This window comes from Neodiprion lecontei, chromosome 5, assembly GCF_021901455.1.
Source record: "Neodiprion lecontei isolate iyNeoLeco1 chromosome 5, iyNeoLeco1.1, whole genome shotgun sequence".
Classification (NCBI taxonomy): domain Eukaryota; kingdom Metazoa; phylum Arthropoda; class Insecta; order Hymenoptera; family Diprionidae; genus Neodiprion; species Neodiprion lecontei.
The window spans coordinates 30,889,796-30,914,515 of NC_060264.1; the positions used below are offsets into that span (position 1 = coordinate 30,889,796).

Below are 24,720 nucleotides of genomic sequence, written 5' to 3' on the forward strand. Positions count from 1 at the left end.
GCATATCGAACGGCTACAAATCATGCAAATATGAAAAGCCGAACAGGCTGCGAGAAAATTTCCGATAAATGTAACTTTTGAAACGAAAGTTACCACAGCGTATTAAACGGGCAACATAATTAAGAATCGGCGACGTGCATTAAATGAATAAACTAGCAGTACCGATAGAAAATATTCATGAATTTTAAATTGTTTATTATTTCACTGGTTTACAGAGAAGAACAATTTAAATCATTCGTTTTTATTTTCCATATCAAACAAAGTTGAAGCAGGTTATCAGAACGGTTGAATAGAATACCGTGTGACAGTAAAGCTTCGATTAATTGTTTTTTCCATTAATCGATTAATCGCCGATTTCGGTTAGTGGTTTTTCCGATTTTGAAACGATTTTGATTAATCAAAGTTGCCCCATAATAATTTTGCAGGTAAATCGATATACAAATCGAATCCGTCTGTTAATCAATTAATCGAAAAAACGATCAATCAAAAACTTCAATCATTCGATCAATCGATTAATCGACAAAAAAAAAAAAAAATGATTAATCACAGACACAGCACTAGTCCCTGGCTATTTCAAAAAGCGTATAATTTTGTAAGTCGTCATTTGATAACGACCGAAATAAATATACGAACCAAAAGTTAGTTTTTCGGTACACCTGAATAGCAGACACCTTTACAACCATCAAACTGCCCGGGTGTGAAGATACTAGAAGCTGCACAGTTTCTCGTGGATCACCTTGAGAGACGAACTGTGATCAAAAATCAAAACAATGGGACACGACGGGCGAAAATAAAAGCGTAAACAAGCCGGGGCCGCAGGGCGATATGTATATCAACGAAGTACGAAGAGTCGTATCGTCTACGGTTTCCAAGAGATGCGGCAAGGGTTTGCCGCTGGGTTGTTTCGACGCGCTGCACCCTGTGTACATTTCCTCGTCATCCCCGAAAGTCGCGGGCAGCAGTCACAGCGTCCCGTCCGGGCCGTTGCGCGGGCTTCTACGTCGAGGTCGCGAGGTACGCCCACTCTTGCGTACCGCCGTCAGGCGGCAGCCTTCAGTAGTGCCGGGTGCCTCGACGCGATAACACCTCACCGAGCTGCGTTTCCCTCTCCTTCTCTATCGAGAGAGAGAGAGAGAGAGAGAGAGTGAGAGAGAGACACGGGACCCGCCCACCCCTGCAAAGTCCGAATCGCGGCCCTACGCGTCCGCATTTCAAGTCCCGCGTCGCGACGCGCGTCGAGCGATTATCGCCCCGCGCGCTCGTCTTGCCGCTGACACGTAACGTCGTCGCTGACACCGCGGAGTGATTTTCGGCGAGCGAGGTTGCGCCTCTCGGTTATACTCGCCGCGTCTATGCCGCGAGATTCTTTCTTGTTTCTTGCTTGTTTCATCTTTTTTTCCAACACCGACGCTGACGCCGCTACGCTGTGTTGTTCTCAAGTGAATTATCGCCCAAGCTGCCTGCACTTCGTAATCACGGAATTTTCGATCGGTACGTTACCGGTGAGGATATAAAAACAAATGAAAACAAACAAACTCGCCGACGAGGCTCGTCGCGATGTGTATAATTGAGCTTGAAATACGTGTTGTGAACGGTACGACTAAACCGATTACCAAAAGTGTTGCTGATCCTGTGACATTATTCAACTGTGAAGTGTAAATATTTTTTGTTTTTCTTTTCTTGGTTCCTATGTGCGTGCAGGTTTCGACGAAAGGAGGGAAGGTGCGGCTCTGTATACTTATGCATAAGTGAATATCCGCGGTCACGGGATTTTAATCAAACGTCGGAGCGGATTTCGAAACCATTTACGAACGAGTCCGAAACTCGGTTATAGTTCGGCTTGTGAGTACGGTACAAAACTTGTCGAGCGGGGCTCTTGATCCAAAACCTTGAAAATGTCGATGCCAATCATCGCTTCTCTCCTCCTCTTCGGGGTCGTCTGTCTACCCGGCTCTCACACATCGGCGGCAAAAGGTGAGTGACACCAATTCATCCTTGCTGCAAAGTTTATGCACAAACTTTTCTACCACTTCTCAAGGTACATACCAGCGTACCGAATTATTTTCCCGCGGATTCTTTTCTTATATCCCCGTTCTTCCGACTTTCTGTTTACGTCTATGGTCACTCGGTCGTGCAAAACAGCGCCGGTATAAAAACGAAATTGCGGTTCGTGCGGAATAAATATTCCTCCGACGTTACGATATTGTTATCGGTGATAAAGAAGTGCGGAAAAATTGTGTGAAAATGGTACGGTGAACAACGCCCTTCTGTTACGATCGTAAACTATACAACGAGACGGGGTTTCCACACCTGCTTCGTTGCTTTTTGAAATTCGAACGCCAGGGTTCGTGGGGCGTTGTGCCATTCGCTGCGAGACGCTGCTCCGCGGTTCCGGTGACTTCAATTTGCTGGAAACACAATTTTTTACCCTCCTTCTACTATCCATTTGGTACTTTTTCTCACTTTTCGTTGTCGATTTTTCAAATCTCGCATGTCGAGTTGAAAACTGTTTTAAGAGATAATTTATAGGATCAGTGAAACACGAAACAGGAGATGCATCTGCGTTCATTCGAAATTTTATAAGCCAATTTCGGTGAAAAGAATCTCTGGGAAAATATTTTTTACAATCCGTTCAGTTTGAATTGAATGGATATTTGAGCGAAGGAGAGCACACAATTTTGTATTCACTTGAATTCAGATTTGAAACCGTACCTACAAAACTTCTGATCTCTAATTAAACCTCTAATTGAACCCGAATAAATTGAAAGTATGGAACCGTGTTCGAATTCGTCTGTTTCCCGCCTGACCTATCTGTGTGCGCAATTAATTTATCTTTACACACGTTAGTACGTATTTAAAAGAAAAAGGGAAAGGCGAAGGGCGCACGTTAAACGGATTACTTGAAAGACTACGCGAGTGGCTCGTGTATCAAGAGATGCAGGCGTAACTCGTGTCGAGTGGGTCGTCGAATGTGGGGGGGGGTAAGCTTAAGGTATTTTAATTAATCGTTTAATTAGGCCCCGGACCCGACACTCCGGTATCCGAACCTGCAGTCGCATAATTGATCAGAGTGTCCCACGAGCGGACGAACGGACGTGGCGGGTGGCGACCTTTGAAGGGTCGAAATCCGGGAGGCCAGTCAGAGAGAAAAGTCGAGAGCCTCAGCGCGAAGTTGGTCCACCGATAGGGGGGCGTGGTCGATCCTTCAGGACCGCCGCCTGCTGCTCTCTGCTACATTTAAGGATCTATCCGACCTACAGTCAGCTCGAAAATATGCCCGAACAAAAACATGACCGAACAATGGTTCAAAGGGTGTAATCAAACTACGTCGAGTAAAATCAGCGTACAGTGAGAAAAAATTTCATTTGTTACAGTAACTAGAAAAATTCAGTAATCAGGTATCGTTAAAAAAAACAGTTTGAATATCGTTGGTATTGCGACAAACGAGGTGCGCGTAAACATTTTGCGCTATTGTCGACACTTTTTTCGGTTATTGCAACGCAAAATCAGTTTCTGAGGTTTACTCTACTTTTTTAGTTAAACAAGGCTGTATTGCCGTCTTTATTTTTTGTCTTTGTTGAAAAATTCGTGTCGTTCGTACCTGTTTTGACGAACGATGAATTGTTTTATTCTCAACCGGTAGACCGTTGCCGCTCCGATTGTGAATATTTTCAAAATCATTATTGTAGAAAAACTGTTGGACACAGCCGTATGCTATCGATATGTGTAGAGAAAACTTTCGAAAACAACTTTTCTCTAACTGTAGGAATTTAATCAGTGTGCTATCCCATTCCCACTTGGTTTATAAATATCATTATATCTCGAAAACTGTTGGTCTGGTTTTAACGAAACATAGTCTAACACTTGACCAGACGCTGTAGCTATCCACAAAAAAAAAAAAAGAATGAAAATCGGTTTCGAAGTTCCGGAGTTATAAGGGAAAATGGGTCGGAAAATGACGGATGTTGAAATTTGAAATTCCGGGCTTAAGACTTTTTTTTCAGCATCGCAAAACCGGATTAACTCAAGTAAGACTTGTACCGATCTTTTGTTTCGTCATGTTTTTCTTTCCTGGAATTTTTTCACCCGACTGTACGCCCCGTACATCCTTAACCCTGGGTCCGGGCGCCTCGAATATACGTTTGTGCCGAACCTTCGACGTGGGAAACCTCGCTGCTTGACTCAGGTGCGAGAAGGCCACGCCTCGACTTGAAATTACAATTTAAAAGAAAAAGAAAAATAAGAAGCAACGAGCGAGAAAATCGGATTCAAGGAACCGTAATATGATATTTCCTAATTTTGCCAATTTTTTTTCGTACCCTGCATCACCTGCGGCAGATCGATTCACATTTCACACGTATTCGACGGATAATTTGTGTCAGGTAATGGTCACGGTAATTGGATTGGCTTGTTGCCTCGGAAAGCCAATTTGTAAACGGTGGAGTAACTTAAATCGAGTCGATTGCGTTGGAATTATTTGTTAAATTCAGAAGTTGGAATTACATGGTTGAAACTTTTCTTCACCGTTCTCCGGCACACGATTATTTACGCGTGTTCGTAACGCGAATCGGTTGGCATAATTCATACATAGATCGAACTCTGCGGTCGAAAACTGGGTCATTTTAGTTGGACACTAAAAGCTGATAAATAAATGAATAAATCAAATAGCTTTGCATTAAATCGTATGTTTAACATACCCCACAATCCAGGTCACTGGTTTAAATCCGGAATATAAGATTAGCGGAATATTGTGAACGTTATTTGAGTATACTTTCAGAGCGAACCTGAAGCAAAAAAACGGTAAAACTTTTGTAAACTTGCGAGACAAGGCCTTTCTTAAATTACCGATATTAAACCTTGTTTATCGCATTAAACCTTGTGCGGTTACTTAACGCTGACAATTTTTTTTCCCCTGCATTTTTGAAATTCAATTTACCCGTTTAGAACGCTGATGCTTCTTCCATTTTCCAGTTTTTCAACGGATCTAAGTTGGAAGAATTAAACTAAACACCGGTGCCTTTTTAATGGTATTTATTTAACCAAGTTTTATGCGACCGATCGATAACGAAGAATGGAATTGTCGAGAATAATTCATTTACTTTTAACGCGGACGGTACGCGGTAATTTTCAACAAAAACCTGCAACGCGACGCTTGTGCAAAAAATGAAGAAAAAATAATAATAATTGCTCAACGGAAACTTGACTTGGTTTTAATTTGTGCTGTTTTATTTCTTCAACGTGCGATCAAAGAGTTCATTTTGAAATTTAATATTTTCAAACGGCTATACGTATAACGTGCTCGAACTATGGATAGGTATATTATACAGGCATGTTAATAGCGGACCATGCAAGTTTTAATCCAAGGAAAGTATCTTTTTTTTTCAAACGACAAAGCTGTCGGTTATTTTCAACTTCGTAAGGCTTTAATACTAGTTATTTTTATAGATTTTTTTTTCCGTCCCGCTCGCTCATTTGCTTAAAATGTGATGTGATTCGTTTTCGGGTAACTGATTGGAATACTTATTTTCAAAAAAAACTAGAACAACGATTGTTTCGGATGTGAATGAAGGCGGGAATTAAAAAAAAAAAAATTGTTTTTTTAAATTCGAGTATTAAAATTTTCAATGTGGCATTTAAAGCGCACCTTTAATTATGTCACAACTCGTGGTCGATTTTTCCAACACGTCTCTGCTAATATTAATGACGTTACAAAATGGGTTCAAATCTTTGCCCCGGGTGTAAAGTATTAGTCCTTAAGTGGCTCGTTTGAAGTTTTCAATAAGCCATCGAGCATCGGAAAAAGCAGGTCAAGACGGTATTGTGAATAAGTTTCTATTCATTGCTATACCCACTGCCGAAGAATAGAGTGAAATCAAATCAAGTAGTACACGATAGAAAAATCTCCGCAGGTGCAATTTTATATCTGGTAAAATAATTTCATCCGAATACGAATGTGAATCTGCGCATCCGTTGTGTAGCGCTTAAAAACACTTTGAAAAGCGTTATTTTCCGTCCGTTTAACAAACAAGCCGAACACAAATTGAAACAAATTGCAACGAAACAATGGACAATCATTTGTATACATTCCCGTGAAGATTGAAAAAAAAAAAAAAAAAAGGAGCAGGGGAAAAACACGGAGAAAAAACATTACAAAAAGTAAAAATAAAAATAAAATAAAATAAAAAACAAGCCGCGCTCTTCGCTCCGCTCCACTTTTCTTCTTTTCGCCCGCAGCGAACTGAGTTCGATATTAACAATATACCTATTCGGTATGATTCGCGGGTTTGCTCAAGTCCGACATCCGTGGATATCCTGCGATACTATGTGCAGAGCTTTCGAGAGAGAGAGAGAGAGAGAGTGGCACAATCATGAATAGAATGTGTGCACATCGATCGATCCATTCCCATATAGCATTATACACACACACGCACACGCACATATTCAGTTGTACCTATTTTATTTGCCAATGTCCGAATCGCCGAATGGATCGGCACGCTTTTACATGGGGAATGCCATAGAAACCTAACCAAAGTCTGACCCTCAGGATTTTTGATTTTTTTCAAAATTTTCTCGGCAATTGTCCCAACTCTGAAACGGTATTCTGAATTTTTTCAGATTTTCTTCTAACCAACCGATTGATTATTTATAAATATTTTGATAGTGATTTTGAAAAGAAAGTTTTTTTTAAGATTTTCGAAAACTTGTCAAAAACTAGGTTTTCTTTTACAAGATATCCAAGGCCGGACCGATTCCCAAAGAATTCTAAATAGTTCTATTTTATTAATTACAACATTTCGAGACCGGTTTCATCGTGAAGTTTACAAAAATCGCTCCGTAATTGAAGCGGTCTAGAAATGTTCTAAGTGAAAAATAGAAGTTTTGAGAATTTTTTGGGAATTTTCAGACCGTTTAAACGATTTTTGAGTTGACTAAAAAAATTGAAAATACTAAAACAAAAAAAAAAAATGGGAAAAAAATGATTCTGAAATGTTTGGAATAGAAAATACAGTTTCTGAGAATTTTAAAAAAGGTTCTTTTCAAAGTCACTTTAAATATTAATAAATAACTAGCCGTTGCCCGCGACTTCGTTCCCGGCGTGCGTTGCAATCCAACTCAAAGAAAGAAAGTGTTTAGAAAACAAACGAACTGCTGTTAAACTATATGAAATACACAAATTTGTTGAAACCACTCGTACGCCACCTATTTATATATTAAAAACTCGTTAATTTTTATATAAATAGATTGAGCAGTCGAAGAAAAAGGTTTGTTTCAGAGTTGGGATAGGTGCGGAAATTTTTTTAAACAAAATCGAAAAGGTTAGGGTCAGACGTTGGTCAGGTTCGCATGGAACTCACCACATATTAGGAAAAACTAGCGATAACGTTGTCTTTCATAACGAATCATTTTGGCGAATATTCGAGAATTAAGATACGTCGGAGATCATTCGAAACACCCTCGCGTTTATATATACCAGTAAGTTTTGATACCCGGCACTGAAGAACTTTGACGATTATGAGTAGATAATTATCAGGCTCGAGTTGTACACCTTCGAACAAGCGTGCAAACATCATTGCAGTTGGGAAATGTGTGTTTGGTGTATATCCGTTTTCGTCATATTCATGATCGCGAGCAGTTGAAGTTTCCAGTTATAGGTATCCATGCAGTACTGAAGGAGAGCGAAGGTGTACATATCGAGTCCGAGAATCTGGCCAAGTGCGATTAGACCACGAGAATAGTTCGCTATCACGATACTGCCGTCTCAGATGGAACCGTGCATTGCACCCGCCCATCTCCGGAGCTTGCAATGTGCACGATGCGAAACTGCGAAACTGTAGGTATCTAATTTCACCTTGGAGTCCGGTACGCTTGTAGCGTTGAGGTGAATTTCACAAGCCGAGAGAGAGATTTTGTTTGGGGTTAGTGTTCCCTGAGTTAACGTCCGTAGTCTTACTCATTATATCTACCTCGTCCAACACCGTGATAATGATTTACGTCATGCGGATTCACCTAGCGGGATATGCTTGAAACGATTTTGTTACACAACGGACGAAGGGAGATTTTGCGATGCCATAAGCGCCAAACCCATGTCGATGATGCGTTTCGTAACATCATTGATCGGATTCCAACAACTCTGTATGGTCCTGGTTGCGTGATGTTTATCGTGCAGAGAGTGGTTGGATTGATTAGCAAATGTGCTGCGAGTTTACGTCCGAGTAGGTAAGACCAATTTTCGGGGGCTTCAAATTGAAACCTACGCTCGTACTCACATGTCAACCCTCAAATGGTAAAAATTACTAACCCGTTGATGGGTTGATTTAAACCGTGTGCAACAGGGCGTGTACAGCTGGCTGTATACACTTGCATAGGTACACTGTATGTACGTAGATACATGGTATCCTCTCGCCGACTCCGGCTAACCGTGACAAACGTTAATTGGGCTGTGTCGATTCATGGAAAATGCATGTAGCCAGGGTTTTCATTTTTCAATTTTGACATTTTCACGCTCTTTTGAACCCCCCTAATACCTGTTTTGCATATCGTTCGGACAGTTTTGCGCCTCTCGCGGTAAACCCTCCGTCCACACATTCGTCTCCCCCCTTCGCGGCCTTTTCATAGCTACACATCGATATCCACACTCACGTGAAACGAAATCACGGGGAGACTTTTTCCATGTTCATCCTCTCCTCACTGAACATCGAAGGCAGCGGTAAACGCTTGCTTCTGTAATCATCGAAATCTTTGGGAGTATTCACGGTCATTGACATTCTGGTGTCACGCAGTATCGGATTTTCGATCGATTTGCTACCAAGTCTGGTATTTCAAAGAGACATGCCTCTTCGGATACTTTATAAATATTAAACCGTCAATCAGATTTGTAAGGTAGATTACCGGTTTGACCACCTCAGTGCCAGTTTTGGTCATCGTTTTATTCAGCTATTGCTTTATTCATTGAGCGTCATCTCGAAGCTCATGGCCACAAATGGTGCAGAGGTGCTTTGATGTCTACGTAAACATTAGTTCTCGAACAACGAAGTTTAGCAGGTATTGAATGAATCTGGTCAACACTTGCTCCAAGTCGAATTTTAGTCGTGTTATGAGTAATTGAAGAGATTGAAAGTCCAGTAAATGATCACAAAATTATATAACGAGGTGGGCAAGAATCGTCCAGTGACCGCAAATGTTGCACCCGCATTTGTCTGGTGATCGGAATTGATTGAACCAATATCCGTGGCTTTCCAACTCCCATGAAAAGGAAGCCGACTATCATAGAGAGAATATAATTTGTGTACTCGGAGAATCGGTGATAAACTCATGGAACCATTTGGTCAGATTTGAGGTAGTTGAAAAAACAGAAAAGAGGTTTGACGATCGTTTCGTGAAGAGTTTGGGACCTTGGCATGTCTTGAAAGTGGTGCAAGGTGGAAACTAGCCTCATCGTTCGGTTGAACAGTTCTTCTAGTTCGGTGTATGTACGTGTCTATCAGCTAATCGGGATACGAAGAACGTCACCTAACCCGGTTGGAATAATGAAAGGATTCCGAAACGGTTGGTGATTCTCTGTTATAATGGTGGCTAGGTGAGGAGAGGAGGCGTAAAGGGAAAGGGTTGCCGAATTGAGGTTTGAGAAAAGGAACCGGGGAGAGACGAAGAAGTGTAAGAAGAAGGAGAATACGTGGATAGTCGGGGAAAATAGATTCGCGGGTACGTGGCTCGAGTCGGAAAGGGTCCTTCTTCACTCGTAAGTTAGGAGTGCCGTGCGAGGGAGTTAATTGTTCTGGCTTCCCGGTAGGGCCACTTGGAACATCTTCTTCCTCTCGCTCTCTATGGGCCGAGCTGGGGCGAAAAGGAGGAGAGGCAGGTCCTTTGATTTACCAGCCTCCCAAAGATGGCCCGTCGTTGACCGCGATAAGCGGATAAAGTCCTCTTCTCCCGAAGAGAGGAGGATGAGGATGAGGATGAGGACGAGGACGAGGATGAGGGGGTAGAGATAGCTGGGCAGAAAATCGATTTCATCCCTTGGTGACCCTGCCCCCCCATCTTCTGTCACAGTCACGGTGTTTGGTAAGGCAACCCCTGAGACGTTACGGGGGTTCCACCATTCAAAATCACTGACCTTCCAAGCCTTCCTGACGCTCGAATATTTCACTCTATTCGATCTCTTCCCGTCTGCTTTTATATATTGGAACCCCTTTACACTTGATTCTGCATCATCCGTTCCGCAGTTTTCAATTTCTTTACTACACTTCCCTTCGTCACAAATCTTACCACTTACGAGTCTACAGTCACTACCCGAAATTTCGGTTTTACGCTCACACCTCAAGAGAAGCGATGTCGAAAATTTAACAATTCAAATGTTGGTGAAACATTTGACCGTATTCATGTGATTGATTTTCACTATTCTTATCGATGATTTGACCTTAGTTACTTCTCGCAATGCGATTCAAGCTTTGCATCTGGTACCATACTCTTTTGCCAACTAATAACCCCAATTATCATCGCTGATTTTACAACTCTTTTTTCGCACAGTAAAAATTGAGGTTAGAAATCAACTACCCAAGAAGAATAAGAAGAAGAAGCAGAAGCGGTAGAATAGAACCCAATGATTTGAATCATTGCACAACGAAGAGCGATTTCAGCTCGAAGGTTTTCGAAACCAGATCGCTGAAATTGTTCCCAGCGGCACATTCACGTCGGGCAATTCTCTCTCTATCTCTCTGCATAAATTCGAATTCAAATTCAAATTCAAATTCAAATTCAAATTACTTCTGGAAGAAAAAACTTCGTCCCAAGCGATTGATTGATGGACCGATCTATCGGGCTTTCTCGCACGTGAATTCTAGCCGTGGATAGGTTGAATTCCTTGTACGGTGACGTACTTCTGGACAAACTTGTGTGTGCGTGGCAGCAAACGCCTCGAGTCATTTCCACATGGCCATAACGTCACACCGAAGTCGTTATCGCTTCACGGGTTTACGGGTTTCGCAATTATTACTGGTAAATTATTCGCGGACGCTAGTTAAGTGAGCGATTTTTTACCCCGAATATGGGGAACACTCATGGATAAGTTTTACGCTCGTTTTTTCCCAACCCTTTTCTTTTGAGGAAGAGGTTGCTTGGTTGAAAATTGAAGCTTTTTATTAATTTTCATTACGAAACACAGTCGATGATTTAACTATTTATCAGCTCATTAAATAGATAGTAAATATCTTGTAATAAAATCATCACGGGATTATTAATTTTGGATGAATCGGTATGGGTAAGAAAAATCCCACGGTTAAACCTGTTTCACAATCGTGCGGATCTCTGGTGAATAAAATAATCTCCTCACGTATCGATTGACAATCTATAATTGTGCATTGAGGGATATAGAATAAATATTAAAGCAAAAAAAATAAATAAATAAAAGTGCGGTACTCGATATCTATATCGAGTAGGAAATGATTTCGGATGATGGGAAACGAAGGAGAAGATTAAAAAAAGAAGAAGGAGAACAAGGAAAAGGAAAAAAACCGCAAAGAGAGGAGAAAAAGCCACGACTGAAATGGAAAAAAAAAAAAAAAAAAAAAATATGATGCCTCATCCCAAATTAAAAGGCCGAATACGGTAGAGCCGAGTGTAAGCCAACTTATAGGGAATACGAAAAATAGGGAGGAAGGAGAAAAACGCAAGGAATAAGGGAGAGGAAAGAAAGATCCTCTTAACAAAGTCATCAATGTGTTCCGGCTGACGGGATCTTTTCTATACGACAAAGTTCGGTAGGTCGGGAAATATAGGGGGAGAAAATGCGACGTGAAGGGTGGGGGGGGGGGGGGGGGTGAAAGAAGAACCTGCAAGTAGACGCGTCCTTCCCGGGTGCAAAACTCTGGTTTTTCTTCTTTCTTATACACCGGAGAAGACCCGATTTCTCATCATTTTTCCCAGACACGCATTATTTTACCGCAGTTTATCACCATTTCCTCCTTCTCAGCGTTCCTTCTTTCGTTCGTTCGCTGGTTTCGCTTTCGACACGAGGTGGTCGCGCCCTCTTCCTTTTTCCCCTTATTTTTGTCCTTTTTTTTTTTCTTTCGAAGGGTGTAGCACGCCCCGTCTCTCTCTCTCTCTCTCTCCCTCTCACTTTTTTCCGTCTGGCGTTTTGGCAACCATACTGGAGAAAAAATTTCATTCTCTAATTGTTAATGGAAAAATTCTTTCACTGAAATTAGTGTCGTTACAAACAGTAGCGATTTGAATGTCGTTGGTATTACGAGAAAATCGTAATCGCATGCGTGTAAACAATTTAGTTTGATCACAATGTCATCAGACAAAAGCAAACTTTATAAGTAGTGAATAAAGATTTTGGCTACTGTTCGATGTACGGAATCAAATATTATTTATTTAAATCAAACATATTTTTTTTATCACTCTTTTCGTTGAGACGTGTTATTCGATCGTTATGCACGCTTCTACGGCTCTATCTAGCGATTGTTTGAACGGAACCTATTGACAAAAATTCACGTGATCGATCATCACCGTATCCTGAAATTTCCACCGCTCGGTGGTTTTTGCTCAATCCGATCATCCGTGCGGCTTTTCTACACAGGATACATCGGCAGGACGATTTAATTAACGGCTTTTATGCCCGCGGTTGCAGCACGGCATCGAATCGCCCCAACATCCGGAATGTTTTTGATGCGAGATGGGGCGGCGAGGGGGTTAGAGGGGGGGGGGAGGGGGGGGGACGCCTTAACGAAGGGTTCCTAGTAATTTACATCTCTTCCTAACGTGTCGGTGTGCCTCCCGCAAAGCAATTTTTCCCAATTACCGGCAACTGGAGCGCGTAATGCTCAGGTGCGCAGGAGTTGGTTTCGAGGCTTTGGCGGGGGCGGCGGCGAGGGGCGGGGGTGGGTGGTCAGGTACCACCGGTATTAAACTTGTCATTAAAACTCTTTGCTCGACAAAATTTTTACCCCTCCGGACTATTTTTACACCGCGCTTATTCTAACCAACCTTTGTACCTACGGTATTGCCGGAGCGATATTCTTTCTCATTTTTATCAAAGCACGGTAGAGGTGAAAAATTTGAAAGGATTTGGAGATGGAAGGGTTGCAATATCGTATATTCAAAAGACGCGAAAAATTGTTTGACGAAATTTTTTTCGAACGTGGGTAATTCAAGTATACCAAAGTCAAAGTGTAGAATCGATTGTTCGTTCAAATTGTTCATTCGGACGGTTTTGTATTATGAATTTTTCTATTTTGACCTTTCTATGTTTTCAGTTTTCTAGCTTTCAAGAATAGGGTGAAATTCTACAGAAATCAGTTCCACAGAGACAATTTTCTACTACAGACTCGTTTGTTAAATATTTTTCGATAAACAGTTTTTTTCGAAACGCATTAAAAAATCCAGATATAATATATATATACAATATATATATAACTCATAGTGTAAAAAGGTTGTATAAAAAAATCGACGTGGAAAATCTGAAGAAATCTGATATATTTTTATCTAATAACGAAGATTCTATCTTACGGCTTTCTGTATTTTGTACCTTTCTAGATTTAACTTTTCTGTACTTCAACCTTCAGCGTTCTGAAAATTCTTTAAAAATAGATTATTCGTCAATTCATAATTCGACTTTGTGAAATGTCCTTTTTTTCAAATATTTCTACATCTTGAACTCCACCTTAATGGCTGGACGTGCGGTCAGGCTGTAAAAAAAAATTTTTCACCCAAATTCCCGCGAAAGTTGCAGTATCGCAAATGTCACGTGATAAATGTATGTGATTTATGATACCTCGATTGCTTTTACCCGATGCATGTCACGCGTACAGTCTAGTAAAAAAACAAAATAAAACAAACAAAATCAAAAACAAAGAAAAATAACGAAACTGCCGAATCGGACGTAAAATGATGGATAGCGCTACAATCCTTCCTAATATACCGAGAAAAGTTTCTATGAATAGGTGACTGAAACTATATTTTGTATCACAATGAGTAGCGAGTTTTACAAAATAATAAAAAAAAATAAAAAATCCCTGTAGAAAACAAAGAGAGAGAAAAAAAATATACATGCTTTTTCGCAAGCTTGTAGAGTAGTAGAAAAAATATATGCCGTTTTTTGTTGTTTTTTTTTTTTTTTGCATCCATTACTCTATTCGTAATCACTATCAGCGGGTTATCAACGTGTGTTAGTTATCGCGGATCGGTCCGTTGCCTCTGTTTACACGCGTGACACGAGAAGGGAGGGAATGAAAATGAAAGGATGAGGAAGAACTGAAAACAAACTAATTTTCTTATAACTGTGCGAGAGTAAAGAAATGAGGGTGACAATAAATAAGAAAAAAAAAATACAAAAAAACAAGAAAAAAAAATAGTATAACGCGCAAAGAGGGATGAAGAAAGAGAATCTTTTGTCGTAAGAGAAGATTTTCTTAATAACGCGTTCCAATGTACCCAGGAAGAGGAAGCGGATGGAGACGTCGAGTTGGTGTATAAGGTATATCATCGCTACACCGCTATGCGTGCAAAAGTTGGGATGAGGGAAAAGCTAGCTGACTGAGATGGAATGACGCAATTAGTGCCGACTAGATTCCCTGAATGGTTGGCGTGGCTGGGCGTCTCTTCTTGAATGAGGGAGTTGACAGCTCTCCCTGTCAAGATAAGGATGGAAAATACAGGATTACTTGAGAGAGTGGCTCGCGTGAAGATTTTCACGTTTATGAAATCTCGGGATGAATCGCGATGTTCGAGTTTGGGGGTTGAAGGGAAGGAATAGAAGAAAGAGGAAGAATAAGAATAAGAAGAAGAAAATGGCCGAGGATTTTTCTCCCTTAATATTTCATCACCTTTGCACCCCTGATACACTTTGTAATACTTGTTATCAAACTCTGTTTTACCGTTTTATTTATTTTTTTCTTGGGTATTCAAATTTCCCGTCCGAGAACGGAGATAAAGAATCGTGACCGAAACGTGGTTTAAGAGAACTAACCAAAATCGTGATTCATCTGAATTTATTTACATCCCTGTCGTTGATCATGATTTCTCCACCCTCCTATACGATGCTGTGAACCATCGGCAGAATCGGATATCGCCTCGCCGAGGGAAGATATATAGTCGACAAGATGACTCATTAAAGGCAGTAACTCTCCGAGGGTTATTAATCCATTTTCAGGAAGTCTTTCTCGGGTAATTTAAACGTCGTTGGTGATTTTCTCACCCTTGGTAAATATATTTATGGGGAAATTTACCCATTGTCTGTGAATTGTTGGGGGCCAAAAGTTTCGATTTAATTGGAATTTTGATATCTTCTGTGATACGTGTTTATATATACGAAAATCATGAAACTTTCAAAAGCTCCAGATCTTTTACGATTTAGGAGAAACAAAGACTCAATTAATTTTTTGACAAAACTGAACGGATCGATTTTCACGTATGTATTTTAATCGCATCCCTTTATCACGGGAAATATTTTCCAAGTTGTTATTCGACCGCAAAAAGTTTTATTTTTACTACCAGAAAGCTCCTTACAAATCCTAAATAAGTAAACACGATCTTTAACGAAAAACAAAACGCTCTTCTCGATAAGCCCTTACTTTTATCAAGAGTTTGATATTTTTGTCTTAAAGCGCGCGGTTTTTTGCATCAGGATTTACATATTTGTAAAAAGTGTTGGAAATGTGATCAAACAGGAGCTATACATTTTTTTTTTTTCCATTTACAATGGTAGAATTGATTACGGAATTTAGTAATTCGTGTATTGGTATTTCGGTGCAGTAAAAATCAATCCCGTGGTTCAAAAAATCTGCAACTCTGTGAAAGATCTTTTATTTTTTATTTTTTTTTTTTTTTGCACGCAACGTCATACTTGAAAATAAAAAAAAATCGCCGACGGGGTGATGGTCGATTTGGAGTGGAACGTCTCACACACACACACACACATATATATATATATATAAAACACTTGAAATTTATCACGCAAGATGAATCTTCGGACAGACGTATGTCGAAGGGGGCGGGGGGGAGGGAGGGCGGGGGGTGGTTAACCGAATGAAGAAAAATAAGGAGCAAAGAAAGCGAGGAACTGCACCGCCATGGTCCCGAGGGTGCGTTACGTCTAACTAAAATCCCACGAGGATCGAACACCCTTCTCCGTTTCCCTCCACGGCTGTAATGCGAATTAAGCGTGCGTGCGGGTCACGCCACATGTCGGCGGTCGCCCGGCACCCTCGCAATTCTGCACGACCGCTGATGGTGATGGTCAAAGGCGATGACTGCAAGTTATACGTCACCGGTCACCCCGCGATCCGCCACCAGGGTGGATTTTCCCCGTGGTGCAATGCCCGGTAATTCCCGGGAGCATTTCCAATATGTAGGTATATGGGGTAGTGCGAGGGGGATGAGAAAACCGAGGAACGCGGAAATTCCGGAAACTGTAAAGCCGATTGTCACGTGCCGAAAGTTAACGATCTCAGAGAGGAATTGAACTGAAGTTAACCTAACATTATTACTGTGACGATGATTTTCTTTGCAGGAGAACTCTTTTATAAAACGTAAGCGTGTTTTAAGCCTCTTTCTGAAACAATCTACTCGTTTCGTTGTGACGCTTGAGTCAGTCTGCGAATGCGCATGCGCGCTTGGAGTTAACGCGCGTGCGCCGTCGCGAACAAGTCTGACATTGCGCGACTCTAACCTCAATTTCGTGCTTCGTGAATAAGTTAGTAGCGTACTCTTGTTGTATAAAGTATAAAGAATCGTGTGCGACAAGGAGGCAACGGTCTTTTTGCTTCGCCTATTTGCAATATTCATCTTCGGCTCACCTACGATTCATATTGCAAACTTACGTTCGACCCGAAAATACCAAACTTGCCTCCTTGTTACACGATATACTGTTAAAGGATCAGCTGTGAATTTTTCAGCATCGTAAATTTTCGTTACCGTCTATTAGAGTGGTTCGTGGCTTCGTGCTCGGTCGAAAAACTTTTTCCCAATTCAAGCGAACTCGGTGATTTATAAGGACGAAAATATGTCGGTCAAAGAAATTCGTCTGCTAAAAATTCATACTCATTTTGACAGAATTGGCGAGATAATGTCTTGGCAAGTAGAAGTTAGTCAAAAAAGTACACTTGAAAAGTCTGCGTACGTAAGCTTTTGTCAAAAATGAAATTGGTAAGTGCAGGGCTTCCTGAATTCGACAAAGAATCCGATGAGAATTTCTTTCAATTCGTTTGAATTCTTTATCCTGAAAGATTGGATTGGGTCTGAAATGTTGAAAAAAAAAAAATATATTCTGATGCCGGACTGGCGGAATATCGATGTAGTTGTCAAGTATGACGAGAAAAAATGTTTCAAGTATTGAAAACTCGTTGTTTTCGAATTTTTGAATACATTGTCCGAGAATCAGTATACGTATCGTGTTTAAAATACAGCATTGACAAACTGTCATTTTTCAAATTCAACCCTTTCAACAAACAGTGATTTGAATTTGTTGGAAATTGAGAAACACTACGAGGTTGAAGTTAGTAAAATCATTATTTTGCAATTTTCAAATTACTTCGAAGTGGTTACGTTTTAAAAATACGAGTATCAATTTTTGGCTTCGTCACGGAGACGTGAATTAAGAGTTTCCCTCCGTCCGACCATCACGTCGCGGACTCTTTTCGAAATCTCACCTGCGAGACTTGTGCGACAGGTAAGATTCGCGCTGAATTTGTTGCGTTATTTCCACTCCAATTTTCGCTACTCGAACCAAATTGCTGACGAAGGTAAGCCCCGCGAGTGAGGAGAAGAGGATGGTGAATACAACTCGGCGAAGATGGGTGGAGAATATAACGTTGAGTCAACTCGACAATTTGAGCCGTTGAATTGCAAACGAGCCTCTGGCCCACACGTCGCTCTATCTCATCGATCTAAGCACCCAACCCTCTCCTCATCCTCGCGTTCTTGTTTATGTATATTCCTGATCCTAGCCAGCGCTCCTCCTGCAAGCTCCTCCTCAACACCCTCTGGATCATGAATATCTCAGTCGCGTCGTTGGAAGCTCGTGAAGAGAGAAGAATCGGCAAGGGATCGTCAAGCGATCATCCAAATGAAGGAAGAAAATTCGGTGCCAAGGTCTTGTTCGATGTCGAAACCTGAGTGACCGAAGATCGGAAGAAATTTATCACTGTTTCTTGAATCAGGTTGATCGGCCGAAAATCGATACTTTTTCCTCATTTTATTACGAGATGTTCTCACATTGAGTATTTGTCAAATCGATGTATTCGCGACCCGCGAAAATCTCTTTGAAAATTGTCTTATCATCCTGATATTATTTATAACGATTGAATTTATTCGCGAGGCTCCGCCCGCGCTTCTTTGCGGTACAGTAATCGATGAAAAATTGTTTCTTCGTGAAACTATTTCGAACTCTCATTGTTGTTACGATGGGTGTTTTAAAACTTGTATTGAATCTAATTCCACCCTGTCCATCCCTGCGGGCGATCAATCACCGGGCGAAACAATCGGCCGATGAAAGTGTTTCGGAACGCTTTCGAGGCTCTTCTACTCTTTTGCGGGTTATCGATTTCACGGATTTCTTGTTCACGGATTTATCGTTTGAACCAATGGCGAGATTAAAATATTTTTTTTGTAACATTGCTGCTTACAGGAGCCCGAAACGATGAATCGAGTTAAGTGGAAAACCCACGCCGACATCTCGTGTAGTGGAAAATCGATTACAATGGGGTTTGAACATTATCATACACGTCAAGTACGTGCCTACGACAGAAACACGCGTGTCATTTTTCAAACAGCCGTTGAAATTCATTCCCCGCTGTACAGATTTATCGGATAGAGAGTTGAAACATATTGATGGATGGATCGATGCATGCGAAGTGCGAAATTAGGTTCCGAACACTCTTTTTCGCAGTTTCGCGTCAAAACTTGCATCGAAACGATTCACCTGTGAATTATTTCAAACACATTGACATACCGTGAGGAAAAACAGTTCAACATAGCAGACTGAGCATTCGACCGCGCATGCGCGAGTTTTGTCGTCATTTCAGACAGGCTAGCCACCTCAAGTTTCAGCTGTCAGACTTTGAAATCTCACGTCCTTTTCGATTCAAGTTGGCGACCCTGTCTCAGAGCCGAAAATATTGTGCCACGTGACGATCTCGCCGACCAATAGAGTTCGATTGCTTTGCGCACGCGCAGTCCGTCGCCCAGCTTGACCGTTTATTCTCGGTATAATTTCCCCGGAAACAAAGAAAGGAAGCGTCCCCCTTCCGGTTGGCGAAAAGTTGGCAACCCTGCAGAGTGCCTCGTTAACGATGCCTGCAGGTTACAGAACCGCAGCGTAAAACGCAGCTTGACGGAAAAGGAAGGGAAGATCGGGAATGAATGAACCGCTCAGCTCAAGTATTAAGGCTGAGAGGCTGCACGGAATCACGCAGCGGCAATTCTCCTGCCGTTCTGTGCAGTGAGAAAAGTACCTGTCACGAACACTGTGCGCAGTGCACTTACCACCCCGTACAGCCACACCCTGGGCAAGCAGCCGGTTCTGTGCAGGTTATACGCGAGGTATATTCACCGAATAAGGACGGTTTAAAATCTTTCATTGAAATGGTTTTCCATGACGGTTCTCGCCACTGAATATCGACCTCGTAATCAAGGCTGCTGGCTTCTCTTTCTCTCTCTTCTTTTTTTCCTTTTTCTTTTTCTTTTTTTTTTCTTATCATTCTTGCTTTCACGAACTGTCAGCAGCCAACTGTTTGCGAAGTTGACTCGTTTTGCAAAGGGGTGATATTTTGAAATTTGTCTAGAAGTATGTACGTACAATGTCGGTGAAACCCCATTTCGCGATAACAACCGCTATTTCATTCTTCGTTTAATCGAAACCCTCCGTGACACCCCGTACCGAGTTGTTTATTAACAATTTAATGGTCGGCGAAATGTAATTAAAGGTTGGCAAGGTTGGCTGTTTATAAGTATGAATGTCGTGCAGCGGTGTGGCTAAGTGTGTTCGTGTCGATGTAATTACCGTAAAGGCATGTTGTAAAACAGAGGATCTTGAAACTTTAGCTGATGAAAGAATGAAGAGTAAAGACCGAAAGGTAACGAAAGAAAAAAAAAAAAAAAAAAAAACCAAAAGAGATAAAGAAAAAAAAATAAATCCAGGTCATATTTGATAAAAGCGAGAATATGAAAGACGAGATTCCTTTCAATTGCCAATTTCACCTGTACTCAAAGCCCGCGGAAATGAGCGCTTTCTGTTTCATCGATTTTATCATCATCAGCCATTCGAGACCAAATTGTTCGCTGAGAGTGTTTTGTGACCTTATCCCTTGCGGTTCTCTTACGGAGTTCTAGGGTGTCTTTGTGGGTTGTTTTTGCCTCTCAGGAAAGCTGCGGTCGTACGGTCTTTTGCAAGTTTGCGAAAAAAAAAGAAAAATATATATATATATACATATATAAATATGTCTCAGTGTGCGTGCTGTTGCGTGTATACGTATATATTTCTTATTCTTATCGAAACGACACCAACCGCCCTTCTCGGTCCTATCGCAAGGCATCGCTTATACGTATGTATAGCTGCATGCAACAAATTTGCATAGTTTCGCGTGTGCTTGTTCAGTCCGAATACCCCGTAGCCCTTGGGAAACCGTATTCCGTCTTCGTGTACACCGTATATATATATATATATATCAGGTATTACAACCATCCTCATCTCCCCCCCCCCCCCCCCCCCCTACTTATTATGTAGACCCCCCCCCTTCATTTGAATACACCCCACGACTATAGCTTCTTGTCCTCTCCGCTTACCGTACACACCTATTATTATATGGGTGTGTGTACATATATATATATATATATAGTATATGTAGAGGTATCGCCTCGTCTATCGTCCTGCCACATGTATAAAACGTATTCCCATATATACATATATATATATATATATATATATATGACATAGAAATATACATGAGCTTTCCATTTTAAATGATAAATATATATATATGATGAACTCGAAGAGTTTGGGACTCATGATCAGACACTGAAATATTATAACCGTAGGCTACGAATTTTTGAATATCACAAATATTAATTATTTATTTTCATGCAGCTTGTATTTTGGTGCAAAAGCTTTGGCTGATCACGGTTAATGTGATGATTCGTAACGTTGAAAATATGTTAACCAGTTAAACAAGACTATCTATAGAAGTTTCTTACCATATGTGGAAAGAATTGGAGTGATAGTCTGTCTGTTAGGAATTAGAGGTTTGTCAACGACGTCACGATCTGTGTAGCGAAAAAAGTATATTTGTAAAATCTGTATGTGTGTATAAATTTTTCTGATTCTTTTAAAATTCGCCAAAGAGTGGCGTGTATTTTTACTACGCATCATTGAAATTTTGCGTCCTAACCAGGCCTCGAGTGGTTTGAAAATCCGAATTGAAAAAAGAGTATCACTGCACGCGTGTTTCTTTTGTAAAAGAAAAAATTCGATTCCAGGCTGGTTTAAGTCTCACGTGATGATTACATTGGACGTAAAGAACGTGTGTAAGACTCTTTCGCATAAAAGACACGCGGTCTTCATAGTCGGATGGTGGAGTAGATGAAGTAATGGAGTAGTAAGAATAAAAAAGGTGAATTGTAAAGAACGAGTACCTATACCGTCAGATAAGAGCAACAACCCCTCAGCTGTGGAATATCACACACCGTGCTCGTGGTATAATCCCTCTTTTCATGTCGTCCTTGGTTGTGGGGGGTCGATTCGGTCGCGTGTAACATAATTCTATCGACGTAAGACCCGACACGATTTTGCGGTTCACGATTACCCGCCATTGCACCACCTCCTGATTCTCTTCATACTCCATCTTTTGGTCTATAGAAGTTAGAATTCTGGTCTGAGTTTAAAACTCTCCATTTGTACATACTATTCGTGTCGGTGTTGACCACGTCTCGTGCTGATCCTAGTTTTCTACCTCCTCGTGCTTCACTGTTTTCTTAGCATTTATCGGTACATCGAAAGCAGGCGATAAAGGAACTGAGAAAGCGAAAAACGTATGTAAGGAAATATTGACGACGAAGTGTTCCGATAAATCTTCAACCTTCCTTCAACGACCGTTCAATCTCGAATATGATCGTTCCTCGCAGCTCTCACCATATCTCGGATCAAATTCAAATCGATTATCATCTCACGCAGTGTATGAAACGGATTCGGCAAACACAAGGCGGACGGATATCCGGGCTGAGGGAGGTTAACCATTTCACCGAGCTTGTGATGAATATATCGTTTGTTTCCGTCTGCCATATCAATGCTCCCGATATGTTCGGCTCGTGGATGCTTCGCGAATTTTCCGCGAGAATGATCAGCAGGGTGCTATTGCCATATGTTTCCTTATCGTTTACACCGTTGCGTTGTTGTGTTTTATACAATGGACGTCACCAGCTGCACTACCGTAGCCTTTCACCACACCGAAATAGGGAAACATACAATGCAGGATTCATATCGCACGACGCGGCTGCTACTCGTCTACTAGTTCATTAACAAATACTTTTACCAAGTTCCATGTACCAAACTACAACGTCACACATTCATTGTTAGTTGTTTCTCATTGAAATGAACCCGCCTTTGCTCTACATGCACTCTTCACAACTTGTTCCTCCTGTTGGTGGTTTCGGTTGGCTTGTAAATTCGCGAAGACCCTTCTCGGGTGTTGGAGATTTTGTTTCCGAAACTTGTCTCGCGGATTATTACAAAGACTCAACTTTGATTCGTTCTTTCCCTCATCCTATTGCCCAACCTTTCAAACTCAACGCGAGCTAATCTGACCTTTTCAGATTAATCAAAACCCTTGATCGTCAGATTGTGGAGGACGTTTCAGTTCAGGATTATTACAACATGTCGTTCGGTCAAGATTCGATAATTCTTCGCGTGCTTTCCGACTATTCGTTTTCAAATTGGCGATTCGAGTGCGGCGGAAACTTGATATATCCTTTACCTACTCTGGTTAACGAAGTAGACGATAAAAAAGATGGTGAGTTGCACCATAAAGGAATTGGTTGACACGGTTCTCTAATCCGATCTAGCAGCAAACGCAGATGACTCTTTCCACGATATATCACGTCTCGTTGCTATTCAGTCATCTGTGCAGCTGTTATGAGTTAAGCAAGAAACGAGCTTTGCAATTTTTCTCCATTATACGTTTCCTCGATTTCTTTCTCTTATCCGTTTCGAAATGAACTAAGCTAGAAGTGTTTTTCTCTTCAGTACCTACGCTCTTTCTCGATATATCTCCTTGTCAACGCAAAAGCAGCTCTTTGTTCTGATACCACTCACTCTGAGCTGGTCTCACGGGTTTTCCAATCATGTAGCCTCGTACCTATCAGAAGGTGAAAAGGAGCTTGTAATGGCTCATTGAGCAGAAGTACAGCAACATTCATTAATGCCTCCATCTTCGGGCTAACTTGTTTTCCGTCCGATACGAATTGTGTGACAATGCATTCTCTCGCGAAAGCTGCATCGTTAAACATTGTCACATAATTCGTATGGAATTAAAGTCGCATTTTGTTTCGGACGGAAAACAAGTTAGCCCAAAGGATTCGGCATTAATGAATATTACTGTACGCTGCATGCCATGAAAAATCACTTTCATTTCGATACTCGGTAAGTGCCGTGAATTACCCGAACTTGAATTGTCTCTCACATCCGGTATGTGCCGATTTTCAGTTACTACGCATGTGACATATTGAACTATGTGGAAATATAGGTAGATAGATGAATAGACGGATAGGTAGACAGGCAGGCAGGCAGGCGGATAAACAGCTGGACAGACAGACAGATAGATAAAACTAGGTAGACAGATGTTAGACACGTAGATAGATGAGTAAAACTAGGTAGATGGTCGCTAGGCATACGGATAGATAGATAAAACTAGGTAGATAGATGTTGGACAGACACACAGATAGATAAAACTAGTTAAATGGGTGTTAGGCATGCGGATAGATAAAACTAGTTAGATAGATGTCGCGCAGAGAGATAGATAGATAAAACTAGTTAGATGGGTGTTAGACATGCGGGTAGATAGACGTTGGACAGACAGACGGATAGATAAAACTAGTTAGATAGATGTCGGGCAGACAGATAGATAGATAAAACTAGTTAGATGGGTGTCAGGCATACGGATAGATAGATAGAAGAAGGTAGATAAATGTTAGACAGGTATGTAGTGCATGTAGACGGATAGAAATATAAAAATAGATAGACGGATAGATTTCGGGTTGACACATTGCCAAACGATGGCGTTCCATTACATCTTAATACACGAAGCGTGCCAAGGATGGCCGTAACGCCGGTTTCCCGAAACCTCGAACCGAGTGCCAGCGGGACCAGATAGATGGCTTATTAATAACCCGGCTCGGCGGCAAAACGTCGGTAGAGATTGGGGAGGGAAAAAAGAAGGTTAATTTGGCCACCGGACGGAATGTAGTTTTTCAGCCAAAGCCGTCACGCGGTAATGTCGGCCTATCGCTGAACGGGGAAAATGGAGCGACGCGACGGGAGAGAAACACGGGCGCGAAGTATAGGAAGAAAATAAAAAAGAAAAAAAAAAAAAAACGAGAAAAAAAAGAAAATGGCAAAAAAAGTAATGAAAAGAGGAGGAGGAAAAGAAAAGAAAAGAAAAAAAAAGAGGGAAAACGATTTAATTCGCGATGAACGCTGATGCCCAAGGATACAGAAACAGATCGAGATAGGGA

The 24,720-nt window shown here is 41.2% G+C and overlaps 1 protein-coding gene across 2 annotated transcripts in view; it reads left to right on the top strand.

Moving 5' to 3' along the window:
• The first annotated feature begins 1,071 nt into the window (after positions 1–1,071).
• LOC107221844 overlaps positions 1,072–24,720 on the top strand; it is a 110,668-nt gene continuing 87,019 nt past the window's right edge. Inside the window, exons 1-2 of one of the 2 annotated variants that reach the window (XM_046740295.1) lie at positions 1,072–1,491; positions 1,702–1,974. In XM_046740295.1, coding sequence (XP_046596251.1) covers positions 1,896–1,974 — 79 coding nt within the window. In that variant the 5' untranslated portion in view covers positions 1,072–1,491; positions 1,702–1,895. Of the gene's footprint in view, positions 1,975–24,720 lie in introns of both variants that reach the window. The other variant, XM_046740294.1, reaches the window with a different exon arrangement.